General features: G+C 45.9%; 1 protein-coding gene across 8 annotated transcripts in view; it reads left to right on the top strand.

Moving 5' to 3' along the window:
• The window catches only part of WNT5B (Wnt family member 5B), a 97870-nt gene that overhangs the window by 67211 nt on the left and 13193 nt on the right, over nt 1-17466 (top strand). Inside the window, exon 1 of one of the 8 annotated variants that reach the window (XM_070620363.1) lies at nt 16080-16391. The exons of the other annotated variants lie outside the window; for them this stretch is intronic. Coding sequence (XP_070476464.1) covers nt 16119-16391 — 273 coding nt within the window. The 5' untranslated portion in view covers nt 16080-16118. Of the gene's footprint in view, nt 1-16079; nt 16392-17466 lie in introns of those variants that run through there. 8 annotated transcript variants of the gene reach the window in all.

The following is a 17466-nucleotide window of genomic DNA, read 5'->3' as shown; positions in this document are numbered from 1 at the left end:
TGCTGAACCAAATCAGGTCACATTATACTTGCTGTGTTATGCTGTGCTGTTTTCCATTGACTTTTTGGTTGTTGATATTGGCTTTTAGGGTTGGGTGTGTGGTTTCTCTTCACAGAAACATGAACTTATTTTACCACCGAAATTTTCCAAGACGTCCGGTCATTTGAAGCTGGAAATTGTCACTGGGACGCATTCCTGTTTTTGCTTTCATCTGTGAGTGCACCCATAGCATAGGCTTTCTGTGGTGGAGTGGATGTGCTACATACAAGGAGAAAAGAATGCACCTTCTCTTATGCAGCCAAGAAGACAAGGAAACCCTGGCAATGCTGTCTGCCATTGACACACATTTCTTTGTGGTATAACAGAGCTTCAGATCCAGCTGTCTTTGCCTGGGACTGCCATCACAGACAGTGACATCCACAAAGATGAGGCCCTTTGCCGAAGATCAAGAATGCTCCTCCGTATTCTTGCTCCAGTGGCTAAGATCTGACAGCACTCCTGCTAATGTTTCCTTGATTGAACTCGGGGACACTAGCTACTGGGCATTTTTTTGCAGAGGATCCTCGTTAGAATTTCCCTCTCTGTCAGTTTTTTAAATCTATTTTTTAAAACTAAGTTTCTAAATGCTTTTGAAGCCAACAGTGTTGTTTTATTTTGCTGATAGAACCCAGATGGCAGGAGAGAGTTTTCCATCGGTGGAATTGCTGCACATGCACTGTGGCACCTAGACACACAGGGCAGTGCTGTGGCCACAGAGCACTGTGAGGTTTGGAAAAGCAACAAAGCCAAAAAATGTCTTCCGATTCAACACTTCCGCTCTCTCTGTGACTTCAGCGCATGTCTAGTTACAGGGTTTCTTTGGCAAAAACAAATTTTTGTGCTGGAGTTAGCCAGGCAAAGCCAGTGTCTCCCTGGCCAGTGGAGTTGGAGGACCCATCCGCCTCACACATCATTGGCAGCATTGTTTGTTTAGGGCCGCTCTGTAGAATCTTTATTCATGGAGGAGTAGAAAGAAACTCAAACAGCCCAGCTGGATTTCCAGGTCCTGCGTGGAATTTGTAACCCCCTTGACTTCCCAGCTGAGAAAATTGGATGCGGCTGTCACAGAAAGAGAATAAATATGGAACCCCACAATGCTATGCCTGCAGCCACTTTTATTCCATTGAATTGAACACATAATGAAAGGCAGGCATACTCTGGGAGGCACAGAGCTGAACCAGTGCTAGGAGTCCTACAATTCCGTCAGTTGAGCTGGTGACACTTCTGGGCAAGATACTTAACCCCCTTTAGCTGGCTGCCGGCTGAAAGACGCAGGCAGTCGCAGCCTCTCCTGTGATCCTCCTGCAGTGTTCTCATCTTAAAACTAAATGACCTCTGAAAGAGGAAGTACAAATGGCTAATGAACCTCTAGAAGTGTATGCCTTCACTAATAATCAAAGACATTGCAGTATAAAATGAGAGAGCATTTTTTTACCTATCATAAAAAAGATTTTTTTTAAATGATGCTATCCAAATATCTCAATTAACTTTTGCCACGTAAAACTAAAACTTAGTTTAGTGTTTTATTAGGCTTTACTTTCATTAAAGGCTGGACATTTTAAAAATAATTTATCTTGAAAGAGTAATAAATTGCCCAATAAACTTAATGAGCCAGTTTAACCGATTGATTGATTGAGATGCCAGAGATGTTAGGGCTGCAAAAGACTTTACGGATTCTGTGGTTCAGCCCTTCATTCTCTAATTGAGAAATCGGGGACCCAGAGCAGTTGTGTGACTTGTCCAGGGTCACACAGTTCTGAGGAGCTGGAACTGCATTAGTAAATATGATGTGCTATTATTAGATCTCACTGTAGGTGAATCACTTAATATGAATAAACTTTTTTTCTCTTTTAATACCTCCAGGATGTTGTGCTTTACTGTCTTTCTAGACACAAAATGTCATAGACCCCAGAGAACAGGAATTCAGGCATTATTTCCCCGTTGACTCTTTGTCCTTGCATGACTGAGTGTCTGGATGCCTCTATATATTTTTAGTGAGGATCCAATCCATCCATAATCGACATCCCTTTGATAGTCTTTGTTAGAAAACACTTGAGCAACTACAAATAAAAATAACGTGTTTAGGGGACCAGCCCTGTGGCTGAGTGGTTAAGTTCACGTGCTCCGCTTTGGTGGCCCAGGGTTTCTCTGGTTCGAATCCTGGGCGGGGACATGGCACCGCTCGTCAGGCCATGCTGAGGTGGCGTCCCACATGCCGCAGCTAGAAGGACCCACAATTAAAAATATACAACTATGTACTGGGGGGCTTTGGGGAGAAAAAGGACATAAAAAATATTTTAAAAAAATAGTGTTTATAGTCCAAAAAGGGGGATCTTTAAGAAGTATATAGATGAGTCTAATACAAAGTAGCATAAGGGTTGTAAGAGTTTGTGTTAGTTAAGGTACTGCTAGCTCCTGTGGTAAATAAACGCCCAAATGTAAATTGGCTCTAAAACCATAGAAGTTTATTTCTAGCCCATGTAAAAACCAGAGTGCATGTTCCTTATTGGCAGGCAGTTCTCCAAGTGGTACTTTTGAGATCTGGGCTGCTTCTGTCTTGACTCTATCTTTAGCCCTTACTTTGAAGGCCACCATGCTTGTGTGCATCAAGCTGACAGAAGGAAAGAGAGCATGGAGGAGTGCTCATCAGAGGTTTTTATGGGCTGGGCCAGGAAGTTGCAGACATCGTTTCTTCTAACATTCCGTTAGAAAGAACTCAGTCATGGGGCCGGCCCAGTGGCACAGCGGTTAAGTGTGCACGTTCCGCTTTCTCAGCGGACAGCCCCAGGTTCGCCGGTTCGGATCCCGGGTGCGGACATGGCACCGCTTGGCAAAAGCCATGCTGTGGCAGGTGTCCCACATATAAAGTAGAGGAAGATGGGCACGGATGTTAGCTCAGGGCCAGTCTTCCTCAGCAAAAAGAGGAGGATTGGCAGCAGAAGTTAGCTCAGAGCTAATCTTCCTCAAAAAAATTTAAAAAAAACAGACAGTGCTTGTTCCTATCACCTTCACGTACAATGTGTAAATTAAGAAGACTTAACAAAAAAAAGAAAAGAAAAAAAAAAGAAAGAACTGTCATGTGACCACATCTTAGTGCAACGGCATATGAAGGTGAAGTAACTTCTTAGACAAGTGCATGAATACCCAGGAATGACGAAGTTGTTAATAATTATTTCTACGATTAACTATAATTTTCTGTTAATTTTAATAAAGTTATTTCTGCTGACTCATCCTAGGTGGCATATGTACTTCAAGCTGTTTGTTTTTTCAGTAGTGGTGACCCTTTCTGATCAATGACATGTGTTTGCAAGATGGTCAGATCCCATGGAGATCAAACCTGCTCCAACCACCTAATGTGGCCTTGGAGATGAGCGCAAAAATAGTTGGCTCTCCCCGAAACCACGTGTGGCTATACTACCATCAGTGTTCTTTATTTCCATTCAGTAGTGACCAAAGGTAGGTGGTCTGAGGGCCTGTACTGGGGGTTGGTTCCCACTGCTAACATTTGTCATTCTCCTGGCTGCATAATGCACAGACCACACCTCCTCCCCTGCTTTCCATGCAGGCTGACAATGCTCTTGTTCTGCCCCTTATCATGTTTCTGCTGGATTAGCCCTCCCGGCTGGGCTCCCAACCTCTAGACTCTCCATGTTCCATCAAGCATTATCACCAGCAAACTATCGCCAGTTTTCCTGAATACAGATCTGATGGTGCCTCTCCTGTTTAAATGCCTTGGATGGCTCCTGCACACAACAGAATGAAGCCCAGACTCCTTGGTGGGACTGCAGGGTCTTCCATGAAGGGGTCCCAGTGTGAACGTCCTGCTTCACCAAGGATTAATGACTTCTGTTTTTCTTTGAATTTTGGCTTTGGTTCTCTCTCTCTGTTTTCTATAGTTGAATTTTGGACATGAAATTCTTGTATGATTTTCTTGTTGTTCTCAAAATGCATCATGCGTTTTAAGACTGCACCTTTGCCCAGTGGGAGGGTCTGACTCTCCCATCTCCACCTGTGAGAATCCTGCCTGTCCTCTTAGGGACAAGTTCAAATACCATCTCCATTGAAGCATCCCCTCCTTTCGAATTGTTAGTCTCTCTTTTTTTTTTTTTTTAAGATTTTATTTTTTCTTTTTTCTCCCTAAAGCCCCCCGGTACATAGTTGTGTATTTTTAGTTGTGGGTCCTTCTAGTTCTGGTATGTGGGATGCTGCCTCAGCATGGCTTGATGAGCGGTGCCATGTCTGTGCCCAGGATCCAAACCGGCAAAACCCTGGGCCACCGAAGCAGAGCGCATGAACTTAACCACTTGGGCAAGGGGCCGGCGGCTTGAATTATTAGTCTTTCTTAGGACTAATAATTGGATGTAATTATTAGGATAACAATGGGTAGCAATTGGCACCTCCATAATAACGTATTGTGCTGCTAAATATTGTAATCTCGTCCCTGTTTGCCTCACCCCTATAAGGTTATAAGAATTTCTCTTGTCTCTGAGTGAGACCTAGTATATGTTCAATAACATTTCTTGCTTTGAATTGCAGTCACAGAAAGAATTCCATTTAAATTACTTTCTGACGTTGTCACTGGGTCTTAATTTTTTCTTTTACTCTGAGTAGCAATATAAAATATCTACCCGTTTAGCTTTGATAATGGGAAATTGCTCCCAACTTCCTTAGTGTCTGCTTTGCCTAACAATTAAGTATAAGGATGCGAAGGGGAGTTTGTCATTGGAATCGAAAATGCTGATCTCCCTGGCTGGTAGGGGGGTAAGTTGTCCTTACCCACGTGCCGGGAGTATCCTGCATGTTACCTCCATTGGCCCTTATTACACCATACTGAAATAAGGGATTTCCAGTGGAGCTTTTGATCTACACGAGTGGTGGTGTTTTCTGGCCTGGCTTCTGCTCCAGACCAGCCCCACCCATAAACTCTCCGTGATGATGGAAATGTCCTATAATCTGTGCTGTCCAGAACAATAGCCACTGGCCACATGTGGCTATTGAACTCTTGAAATGTGGCTACTGCTACTGAGGAGCTGAACATTTCATTTTAACTCATTTCAAATGTAAATCGCCACATGTGGCCAGTGGCTACTCCGTTGGACAGCACAGCAACATTGAGTTCCTAGGAGACTAGCATCTTATTAGTTTATTGTAATCTCCTATATAGTGCTAGGTGCTCAGTAGGCTCACAATAAATATTTGTTTAATGATGAACATTGAACCTTTAGTGAGCGGATGCTCAATGTGAGCTGCTTGCCAGGGGCCATCTGTGTGGCACCTTCATTTTCCTCAGAGCTCGTCATTGAGGCATCGCAGACTGAGGCTTGGCCTCCATCACTGCAGCCTTTACTGGGAGAGCAGGCAGGCTGTCATGGGAGCAACTCGGCAAGAGGGTTGGGAGCCCTGTGGAAAGAGGCCTGGCAGAGCCATGAAAGAAAAGGAAGAATCTTAGCGGTGAACCAAAAGCCCCTGTGACCTTGCCCAGGCCTGAATTTGGTGATCATGCTTTTTCTGGGCGCAGCTGCAGAATTTTTCATTCCAAAAACCAGAATGTGTGAGAGCCACAAACCTGGTCTGAAGACTGCCGGCAGCAACTCTAGTTCTGGCAAAGGAAACGTGCGCGTCTTAGCACTGACTAAGGGTGGATGAGAATAGGGGCCAGTGTGGCTGTGAATGTTCTCATCCGGTGAGGAAGGCAGTGGGGCGGCACCTGAGAGGGCCTCAACTCTGTCTGCCAGGGGTTTTCATTAGAAAGCTGCCTGGCGCGACTTCCCTCTGAGGATTTAGGAACTCTTGCACAGCAGAATCTAAGGATCAGTTTGAAACATCGGGGCAACAGTTAGTGGCAGCAATAGGCAGACCCACGGAACTTAGAGTTACTGGTTTCCCCCCAAATAAAATACCAGGTATCATTTCTGCGTGAGCAGTAAGTCACAGGGAGAATTAGCTTGCAGTCTCTCCTTTCCCACTGGGCCACGGGAGCCCATGCGGCCACAGCCGTCCCTCACCGTTTGGCGGCATGTGCTGACTGACGATGGCTAGAGGATGGCCTGGCACTCGTCGTCTAAGGCCTCTGCAGGCCCAGGGCTGCTGCCTCTGCTGTGCTTCACACTGTGATATTCCTCTCCCACTGACTTAGGAAAGTGAAATAACTATCCTATTCTTCCAAAGGGAAATTGCCAATTTCTGAAGCAGAAGATTGGCAGCTTCAGGAAGATTTCAAGAGACCAAGAAGACTGGAATAAGGTGAAGCAGGAACTTGTCGTCTGAACTTTGTTTCTGGAATGAAATTATAGAATTGTTTAGGAAAAAGAAGAACCAGTATAACTGCTTTCAGGAAACCCCATATGTGCAAATCCAGATTTAGCAATAGTTCAGAGTGATTATTCATATAGTAAAAGGACTATTATATATGTAATATATGTAATATAATTACGATATATAATACATGTATCAAGATTCCTTTAAATAACAGTGGCAACAGCCTTTGGGCACCTGACAAACAAAATGAATGTATGAAGTAGCCAGGAGAAATGCAACAGAGAACAGTGGGGATTTTGGAAAATTAGAGAGACTGTGCACTGCCCCCCCAGTGTATTCATATTCCAAAAATTTAAAAACGTTGTGTTAGCCAAAGAGATTTGGTTGTCTGCCAGTTGGTGATCCCTGCTTTTTAAAATATACAATTTTCCCCAAGTCCCTTTAAAATATGGTTCAGTTTGCAAAAACAGGAACACATTTACTTGGTAGCACAAGATGCCCTCAACTCTCCAAACCCCTGGAAAACAAAGTCTGTAGCGTGGCTGCCATGCTTCTAAGATAGTTTCCTATACCACACTAATCATGGCCAGACATTTCTCCCTTTTGTTCAAGAGCATATTTTGAAATTATTTTAATTTATCAGGATTCAGGAGAAGGAAAAATTCCTCTTTCTTGTCTTCCGCACAGAATAAGACTTCTGACGGAGTTTGCCTGGTAACCAGGGAGAAAACCGCCTTTCCAGCTCAGAAGAGGAGTGAGCGGAGGCTGCGGCTCCTGCACAGGGACCTGCAGTCTTGGGGAGTTGCTCTGGCTGCACTGGGGGCTTTCCTCCAGCCGGGCATGAGGATGACACTCTCTGAAACATTAGGAGCTTGATTTCAGTGTGGAGGTCTCGGGATTGGTTCTGTGTCCCTGCCACCCTGCACTGTGACTGGGTCCGTTTTGCTCTGGACTTCCCAAGCCGTGGGAAATTTATCATGGAGATTGACAAACACATTTTTGAGGAGGGGCAATTCCGCATTTTCCTTGAGGGCCAGAATTGAAATCTCATCACTCCTACCCACCTTCTATCTCCCCTGCATCCCCCACCCCCAAGGCATTATTTCTCCCCCAAGCTAGAGACACAATGAAAAAAGACACTGACTATTCGGGAGATAAGGGTTCACAAAGGACTGCCCCAAAGTGATATGGTGGAAACAGGGATACCATCTCCAAAAAAACTTTTTTACTTTCATCTCCAGGAACCGTGGAGAAAGTAGATCACACAGAAGCATGCTGAGCCTTAGGGCTGAGAAGACTCGCTGAGCAGAGCTCGGCAGGAAGAACCGGAGAGACCTAGGGACAGAGACCCTCGGGAGAAAGAATTAAGGCTGGCAGGGGAAGGCTGCGTTAATTGATCTGAGAAAAAAGATGAGCAGCTGCGGATTCTTTTAAAAGGTTATGGAATTTTCTGATAAAGTCTTGGATACATCATTGCATTAATCTTCAGTGACTACTTAAAAAGCATTTTTAAGGGAGAAAAGTATGAAGAAAAATTCACACAAGAGAAACAGCTAGCTACAGGACTAAATAGTAAAAATTGACCCAAAAAAAGTGAGACAGAGATGGATTTGCCAGAAGCTGCTTTTGCCAGATCCTCACTTCCAGGAGTGAGAAGAGAAGAAACCAAATGCTGATCCGGCTCCTGGCGTGGTCCTGGCGTCGTCATGGGGCTGCTGTTTCACGTGTAGTTAACCCAGGCCTTGCACTCCCTGGAAGGTTTGCATCCACCCTCTCCCTTCACACCAGCCCCAGCTGCCCTCAGGTAGTTATCCCATGTGGCTGTCTCTGTGCCTAAATTTTCCAACATCCGCTTAAGGCAGAGGTTTCTTTTTGAGTATGAGGTCCCTTTTTTAAGCCCCCCAAAAAAGTCATGTGCTCCATGAAACTATTGCTGTACTTTCCACTGAGAAAATATATAAAGATCCCCTCACACCATTAGGTATTAATAAGACTTTTTCTCATTTAAAAATGTTTTTTGCGGGCCGGCCCCGTGGCCGAGTGGTTAAGTTCGAGCTCTCCGCTTCGCCAGCTCAGGGTTTCAAGGTTCGAATCCTGGGCACGGACATGGCACCACTCATCAAGCCATGCTGAGGTGGCGTCCCACATGCCACAACTGGAAGGACCCACAACTAAAAATACACAACTATGTACTGGGGGGCTTTGGGGAGAAAAAGGAAAAATAAAATCTTTTAAAAAAACTTTTTAAAATGTTTTCTGTTATGTAATGTAGCATACACAGAAAATGCAGAGCATATATGCACAACCTAGTAAATTATCATGAAGTGAACCACTGCGTACCCCTTACCCAGGTTGAGAAACAGAATATTACTGGTACTCCAGAAATTCCTTTGTGTCTTGTGCTCCTCACAATCCCTTCCTTCTACCCTTGAGGAAACCACTCTCCTGACCTATACAGTAATCATTTCCTTGCTTTTCTTTATGGCTTAATCACCTATGTACGAATCCCTAAACAATATAGTTTTGCTGTAAATAGAATCATAATGTATGTATTCTTTTGTGACTTGCTTCTTCTCAACATTATGTTTGTAAGGTTCATGTATGTTGTTGCACATATCTGTAATTCATTCATTTTCATTACTGCCTAATATTTCAGTGCATTCATATATCACAACCGGTGCATCCATTTTTTTTTTTTTAAGGAAGATTAGCCTTGAGCTAACTGCTGCCAATCCTCCTCTTTTTGCTGAGGAAGACTGGCCCTGAGCTAACATCCGTGCCCATCTTCCTCTACTTTATATGTGGAACGCCTACGACAGCATGGCGTGCCAAGCGCTGCCATGTCTGCACCCGGGATCCGAACCAGCCCAGCCCGGGCTGCCAAAGTGGAATGTGCGCACTTAACCACTGCGCCAGCGTGGTCCGTCCATTGTTGATGGCTGTGTGTGCTGTTCCCAGTCTGAGACTGTTAACAGCGCTGCTCTTCTTGGCGTGTGTCCTGGGGTACATGTGGACAGATTTCTCCAGGAGAGTGGAATTGCTTTATCATCAGGACACTTTTTAAAAAATCTCACAGCTTTATTGAGATGTAATTCACATACCATATGATGCATCTGTTTAAAGTGTACAATGTTTAATGTTTTTTAATATATTCCTAGAGCTATCACCTCAATAATCAGTAACTTTTAAATGAATTAGTATTTTATTAATGACAAGCGTCTACACACATGTAGACCATCAGAGTAGAAGTAGGTGGACATATTTATTCATTCTAGAGAGTGCTTGGCTTGCATATGTTCTGTGGTTCTGTGGCCCCCAGAGGTCTTTAGCCTTTAGGTGAGGAACCACTGGCCTTGGGCATTGACATACAGAAACTTGCCATTAAAAAATATATATGTTACTTGAAAGATTTAGTGCTTTAATTTACTACATATTACCATGGATGGATTTATGACGCTGGTTCTCAAATTTTCATGGGCATCAGAAGCACCTGGAAGCCTTGTTAAAACAGGTTGCTGGGCACTTCCTCAGAGTTTCAGGTTCAGTAGGTCTGAGTGGACTTTGAGAATTTGTATATCTAATCAGTTTCCAAGTGATAATGATGCTGTTAGTCTGGGGACCATATTTTGAGAAACCTAGTAGCTGACTGTTACCTTGGAAATTAGAGAACTGAGTATGGAAGGAATTCATTCAATCATTTCAGTAGATAAGAGTGCAACAAAAGACACATTTGTTGGAAGGAAAAGAAGGCAATTAGCAGACTTTTGTAGTGGCTCAGAGTATGGCAGTAGAAATGAAGAGTAGGGAATAAAGTTTAAAAATACTATAGAGACACAATCAAGAGGCCTTGACAATTGATTTGACATAGAGGGTAAAGGAGAGAGAGGAGTCAAAATGACACCAAGATTTTAGACCTGGATCAAGGAAGACAATTGGAGGACAGAGAGTAAGCAGGATTGCCAGGAAAGAGTGTAATCAATCAGTATCTTAACTTCTGTCCTTCTTGGCTGCCTAGGAAGATTTACTCAGCCATGATTTCATGGTCAAAAGATGTCTGATCTCCAAAGCCTTTGGCCCCATTTCTGCAATGTTGCCCCCAGAAACTAGAAGCATGTGATCATGAGAGATTCCCTGGGCCGCTGATATTGAATGCTCAGTGGGAATTTGATATCAGATTTCAGAGGGACTACATGAATTTAATGAATGGGAATGATTCTGAGAACATTGGAAATTATCTAAGTCCTCCTTTATCGCAATCTCTCTCCTACCCTTCCAAAACCATCTTGAAATTTTCTCTCTTTGACCAAACCACATCTCTATGTGAAATCCTTCTTGCTCTTTTCCCTCTACCTAAAGCCAACACATTCTCAATCCCACATCTTGCTACGTTCGCTCCCGTGGACTCCTCAGGCACTCGCCTGTCCTGCCTTTCGGAGTAGGTGTTTCACGTTTCCCCCTCAAGGAGACCAGAGCCCTCAAGGAGCAGCAGCTTCAGCATTTTTACAGTGTCTTATAAGAAGCAGCATTAGGAGCTGAGTGGTACTTAGGAGCTGAGTGCTACTTTTGCTCTTTGAGGAAAAGTAGAGACAAAGCTGGAACTTGGAATCTCCAAGATCTCAATTAGCAGCTGACAGTAGATTCTCAAATAAAGGGATGCATCAGTAGAAGCGGCTTTTTCGCTGGTCAATGGGCTAGGCCATATGGAAACTGGAGGGACTCCTTTGTCTCTATGAGAGGCTGGACTTAGTAGCCTGCCTCCTATTTCCTTGAGAGCCAAGGAGGGCTTTTCTTTTCTTTCAATCAACTAATATTTATCTAGAACCTACTAGGTACCCTTGTACACTCTTCTAACTACTGGAGAGAAAATGGTGAACAAGACCATTTGCAGAGCTTATGAGGAAAGAAACAAAAACACAGATAAACAGATTAGCATGCCAGATTATGCCACATTATATTGAATGTTGTGACAAAAACATGCAAGAAGCTAGGAAGAGAATGATGGAGGTGGGGGCCTTCTTTGAATGGGATGGTCAGGAAGGTTTCTCTGAAGGTGTGACCTCAAGGACAAAGGAGCCTGATCTGCACAGAGAGAGGGGAAACTATTCCCAGAAGTCAGCAAGGCACCAAGGGGAGATACAGGATGAGGGGTGAGTAAGGAAATATATATGGGCAGTTGGGGTTTCTGGACTGTAAAGTGAAAGCCAGAGCCGGGTGGAAAGATTGGCAGGGGTCAGATTTTGAAGGGCCTTGTATAATGTGGTGAGGAGTTTTCACTTCATCCTTTATGAGATGGGGAAACTTTGAAGAGTTTTAAGCACCGAAGTCACATGGTCAAATTTGAGTTTTAAAAAGAGCTCCTTGGTAGCTGTATTCATTGAAAGGTAATACAATTTTATGCTGTCACAGTAGGGTCTTCTCTTGCTGAGGACGTAGTCCTTTGGTCAATTTCTCTGTTATGAGTGATCTAAAACTTCTTTCTACTTTCTCCCCAAACTTTGCATTTCTTCGCGTAACCCCTCTGCTGCTTCCGTCTGCCACTGTCTCCCCCGAGCCCTCACACCACACCAGGGTCCGTCTTCCTACACCTTTATCTCTTGGCCTTTATCCCCAAATAAACATGAACGCCAGCTCTCTAAAACTATGATTCCATTTTAATTTCTCCAGCTTTAAGCAGCTTGACCTATTAAGAAGTTTGGCTTTTTTCCCCCCACAAGACTGTGTGTGTTTATACTAGTAACTTTGCAATCAGCAAAGTTTTTATAAACAAATGCTTTTTATGAATATTTCTTTTTGTGCTGCTTCCTATAAACCAGGATGTTGTTTTCTGACAGTGTTCCTCTTCACAGCCTTCCTAATGGGGCAATGGTGAAAAGAAGCAAAGCAAAACGGTTCTCTGCTTATGTTCCAGAGTCAGAGAGGAGCTACCAAGCATGTGATAGATTTACCTGTGTCTGGGGAAGAGTAGAAAGATCTGTATTCCAAACCAGGGTCTACCATTCACTTGCTGTATGAGCAAGTTATTTAACCTCTTTACACCTTAGTGTCCTTCTATTCAAAGTGAGGACAATAATGGCATATACCACATAGAATTTTAGTGAAGATAAGATGAGAAAAATGGATGGAAAACACTTGTCTCAGTGCGTGTGGTAGGGTGCTCAATAAATGTTCACTAATATGAGGTCTTGCCGCTGGTTGTCAACCAAGAGCCATTTATTATTGCCTAGTAAAACTATGCTAGGCCCAGTGGGGCATGGAGAGAAAGTAGGAGAGAGAAGTTTGCACCTTCAGGAAACTTTGGGTCTAGTGGAGAAGTAAGAAATCCATGCAGTAACAAGGCAGCATGTCTGGGATAGGGCAGTATAGACTAGATCCCTGTGCTCGTGAATGCTAAGGAAATCCCAAGTAAATAGAAAAATTCTCATGGTGTTGCATTAATCAAGGACAGTTTTACAGAGGAAATGAACCTTGAGCACGGACCTGAAAGGAGTTTAACGTTTGGATTGCAGAAGAGGAGAAGCATCTCTGGGAAGAGGATCAGAATGAGGTCTTGTGGGGGAAAGCAAGGCTTGTTCTACGGATGAGTAGGAGACTGTAAAAGAGATCCCATAGTGGGAAATTCAGGAAAAGAATGACAGGGAAAATGAGGCCAAGGTGGGAAGATTGGAATGGTTAAAGAACCAGGAACCACTATAAGTTTTCAAACAGGAGTATTATGATATACACATAGTATTTTAGGAAAAATGGTGTGGGAGCTATGTGGGTGAGACCACAAAGAGCTGTTCTGCTGTTCAGGTACAAAGAGGCTGAGCACTTGAAAACGAGGAAGGAAATGAATGAACTTGACGTGCATTTGAAGAGATGTTTGTGAAGTGTTTTGAGATCCATTAGGAGTCTTTCTCTGCTCTTTATAGTGGTGGAAATGAAGTCACCAACAGGAGCCAAGGCTCCGGATTACAGCTCTGTCACTCCTGCTCCTCCTCCTCCTGACCCCACCCCTCAGAAATCATCAAGCAAGAGGCCGATACTTGACAGCAATGCAGCCAGGAGTTCACAAAGGGAAGCATTCCCTTTCCAAAGGCTGCTAAGGTGGTCTACCTTGCTATGCCAGGAATGTTAACAAAATTGCAAATGTATTTTTAAATTGCACATTCACCAGCTCCACACTGGGTCACACAGTAAGAAGGAGTCAGTGGCAAGCATGAAAAGGCTCCCACCAAGGTTCTTGGTTATTTCTCGGTAGGTTTCTAGGTGTGAGGGTGCCTGTCTGGGGTGAGGGGACAGGTATGGGATGTGACACCGTTTCCTGTGTGACTCATAGCTGCTTGAGTCCTTGGGCTCTGGGGGAAGTCAGTTCTGAACATACCAGTGTGGTGGTTCTTATAAGCAGCCAGTGACCTTTGCAAGCCCTTGTCTGTGGGTCGGGGTTTTCATCTCAGGCACTGTCTGAAGGGTGTGTGGAAAGCACAAATTTGCTAGGGTCTCAGCTCCACTTGTCCAGGTCTCTCTACCTGCTCTCCTGTCTCTGGGCAGATGGCCACACCTCCTGAGGGAATGAAAATTGGTGATTGAGTCCAACGAGAAAAAGGAAGAGAACCTAGAGTTCCTATTTCCAAATGTGGGCCCCTTTGGTTGTGCTGGTAAAGTGGGGCGAGGCAGTCTCAGGTAAGGGCTTGGACTTGCCGCGGAAGTCTGGGATACGCAGAGAGTTCCACCCCTGCTGCTCCCATCTCCACTGTGGTTTGGAGAGCGACAGGTGGGCAGATGTTTCAGAGTATGGCTTTCCCCCGGGCCCTAAATAATGAAAACTACTCCCCTTCTTCTTCTTTTTTTTTTTTTTTAAAGATTGGCACCTGAGCTAACAACCGTTGCCAATCTTCTTTTTTATTTTTTTCCGCTTTTTCTCCCCACATCCCCCCAGTACATAGTTGCATATTTTAGTTGTAGATCCTTCTAGTTGTGCTATGTGGGATGCCGCCTCAGCATGGCCGGATGAGCCGTGCCATGTCTGCTCCCAGGATCTGAACCCGGGAAACCCTGGGCCGCTGAAGCGGAGCACGCGAACTTAACCACTCGGCCACGGGGCCTGCCCCAACTCCCCTTATTTGTGACTTTCATGTCCGCTTGATTTCTCCTCGTAGTATTCACTGGACCTGACATATTATGTATTTATTTGTGCACTGCCATATCCCTGGCACTTAGAGCAGAAACTGACACATCCTAGGCCCCCAACACATGTTTGATTCATGAATTTATTGAATGAATGAACCACTGAGTGAGGAATCGGAGCAGAGCAGATGTCTGACCCGCTCTTTCTGGCCTCTGGAGGGGTCCTGATGGGGAATGCTGCATCTTCTGGCCCCCTGACCTTCCAGTCACGACCAGAGAAGAAAGACCCTGGGTCCCCTCCTCCTGAACTGTGTTTGGTGTGTGTGAAATGACCCTTCTTGCAGGAAGAGGGGACTTTAGTTCTCTGAGGAAATCTGTAGTTATTAGAAAGGCAGCAGAAGGAACTCTGTCTTTCGGGTACGTGCTAGCTCTTTCTTCCTACACAAAGGAGAGCCTCCCCTGGTTAAGACCTGCCATAAAATTCACCAGTGACCCACAAACAGTGCTTTCGATGCGTCCTGCTCATTACGACCAAACCGTCAGTCCCCACACAGTTTCTTCTGCCCCAGCCAGGTTGAGGTAAGAAGTTTTCATTCTGCCCACAGAATGAAGCCAGTCACCAAACATTCACCTTTCTTCCTCACAGCCCTCACGAGGAAAGCGAAGAATAGAAGCGAGGGCAGAAGGCTGCCCGCCTGGGTTCTGTGACCCCCGAGGGCTGGCTCATGTCTGTCTGTCAGGAGACAGAGCATCCTCAGGGCTTGTCAGTTGGTGGGGGGAGGGGGTTCAATTTCAGGTGCCACACATCTGGAAGGCAGAGAAAGAAGCCACCGCCTGTGCCAGAGTCTTTTTTTTCTTTTTTACGTTTTTAAAATACATTTTGAATTAGCTGAGTTTGATGGAAAGCACAGGGTGGTGGAAGAGCTGCGGAGAGGGACTCCCGTCTCCGTTTATGTTATAAGGGGCACGAGGGGCGGGATCAGCAACTCTTAGGGAGGTTTGGCCTTAGCTCGCCTGTCCGCCTGTCACCGGGGAGTCAAAGCCACAGTGACTGTTAGCAGGCACTGACTCGTGTCCTTGGCTCAGAAACAGTGGCCCCTCAACGTGGCCTCAGTTGAACCTAGGACTTGCAGAGCCAGAAATTTCACAGGAGCCAGATGAAAGGGCGTGACCGAAGTGAGAGATGCTGGTGTGAGGGGGGATCCATGGGGAGAAGTGTCACCAGTTGAGGGAAAGAACTCAGCTATCTGGTGGAAACGTGTGAGGATATATGGTGGGGTGAGGAGTAGGGGTCTGCAGGAGGGGTGGTGGTGGGGATGGGCATGCGGACGGGTGGGAGGGAGATAGACCACAGGGCATAGGGGCAGGTCATACTCTTCAGTCCCCAAGAAGGACTGGTAGGTGGAGTTGAGGATGTTTGGACAAGGAAACTCTTTGAAGCTTTTCTCTCGTCCTCCTTACTCTGGACCTGGTCCCCTCCCCTCCATAAAGCCATTAGCTTCTGGGGCCAGCCCTATCTCTGCTCCATCTCTCTTGGTTCCAGTCGGTGCATTCACAGACCTCCTGCCCTGAGGGACGGGGAGGATTTATGGGGGGTAGAGGGAGGAGGAGGCGGGGGCATCCTTTGGAGGAGGAGAGGTCTGTTAGGAAAGTTGGGTGTGGGGAGCAGTTAGTCGGCCTGGCTAGAGGCCGGATCATTTCCGAGCTGGCTCTGCATGACAAAGGGAAAGGAGCAAGTTTCTTCTTTGATCTGCCCCCTGCCGGCCCCACACACCTGCCTGTTGGTGCCCCTGCCCCAGCTGAGACCTCAAGAAGAAAAACCAAAAGGGGGTGGGGAACAGGCTGTGACCCAGCTTCCCTGGATCCTGCTCAGGCGACCTTCCTCTCTTGGTGGCCTCAGGACAAAAATATCTCCTAGGCTGATGACCCAAATCACCTGCCGCCCCCTCCCGGAGAGCCTGGAAACCCAGAAGCGTGGGAGCAGCGCGGTGAGATGGGGTGGGGGCAGCTTGGAGCACGTGTGTGAGTGTGTGTCTGCGTGTGTAAGGTTGGTGGGGCTAAGGGGTCGTGGGAAGAAGACTCACGGGGGATGTGGGGTCAAGCCCTGGATGGGAGGCTAGTGAAGAAATGAGGTGGGAGTGAGTAGGAGGAGGCATGTTTTTATAGACTTGCTCTAGGATCCAGAAGCATGGATTTTCCATGTTTTCCAGGGTTTGAGGAGAGGTGTTCTTTGGGGGATACAGGCAGAGGTGTTAGTTACGAAAAGCATATGGCGGAGCTCTCGAGCTCCCAGGCAAGGCGTGGTTGCTTCTGGAAGACGCATCCTCGGCAGAGACCTTTGATGCAAGGGTTGCAGAGCAGGAGCTGGCCGCGTCCCCACTACTGCTGTCCGTGCTGCTGGGAAAGGGGCTTGCGGCCACCCCTGAAGGGCCACAGAGCACAGAGGAGAGGAGGGGCCATCTCAGAAGGCAGAGCTCAGCACCAGAGGTTTAGGGGCGGCACTTTGCTCTATGCCTGCTGCATTTTTCAGAGAAGTTGCCTTGAGAAGGTGGAAAGTGCTCGTCCTTCTCCCTACTATTACCTGGTAAACAAGAGCTGGGATTGGGGAAGCTTGCTCAGAGTGAGATGGGTGCAGATGGAGAGGGAGGGCTCCTGTCTGGTTGTAGGTAAATCCAACTCACAAAAGACAGCCTGATGCTCAGAGAGAGAGAGACATCTCTGGCTGGAGTGAGAGGCAAAGGGAGGAGAGGATAGGATGGTCCTCGTTTGTTTGGATGTTCTGGAAGAAGGGCAGGTGTGCGTGGCAACAGCCAAAGCAGCTTCCTAAGTGCTGTGTGGAGCGCACTCTGCTCTTGAAATGATTTGTTTTCATTCCTCTTCTCTCGTTTCTCAGCTCATTGTTTCCTTTGGAATTAGGTCCCAAGTAAAGTTCCCACAGATTTGGGTAAGAGTCGTAAAGGCAACCCTGTGGTGAGAAGAGGAGGTGGGAGATGGAGGTCGAAAAGAGGCTGAATTTCTTTGGGGGAGCAGAACTTGCCGTTAGAATCCTGGAGCCCACGCTCC

Source organism: Equus przewalskii, chromosome 5, assembly GCF_037783145.1.
Source record: "Equus przewalskii isolate Varuska chromosome 5, EquPr2, whole genome shotgun sequence".
NCBI classification, from domain to species: domain Eukaryota; kingdom Metazoa; phylum Chordata; class Mammalia; order Perissodactyla; family Equidae; genus Equus; species Equus przewalskii.
This window is presented reverse-complemented; position numbering and strand designations above follow the sequence as displayed.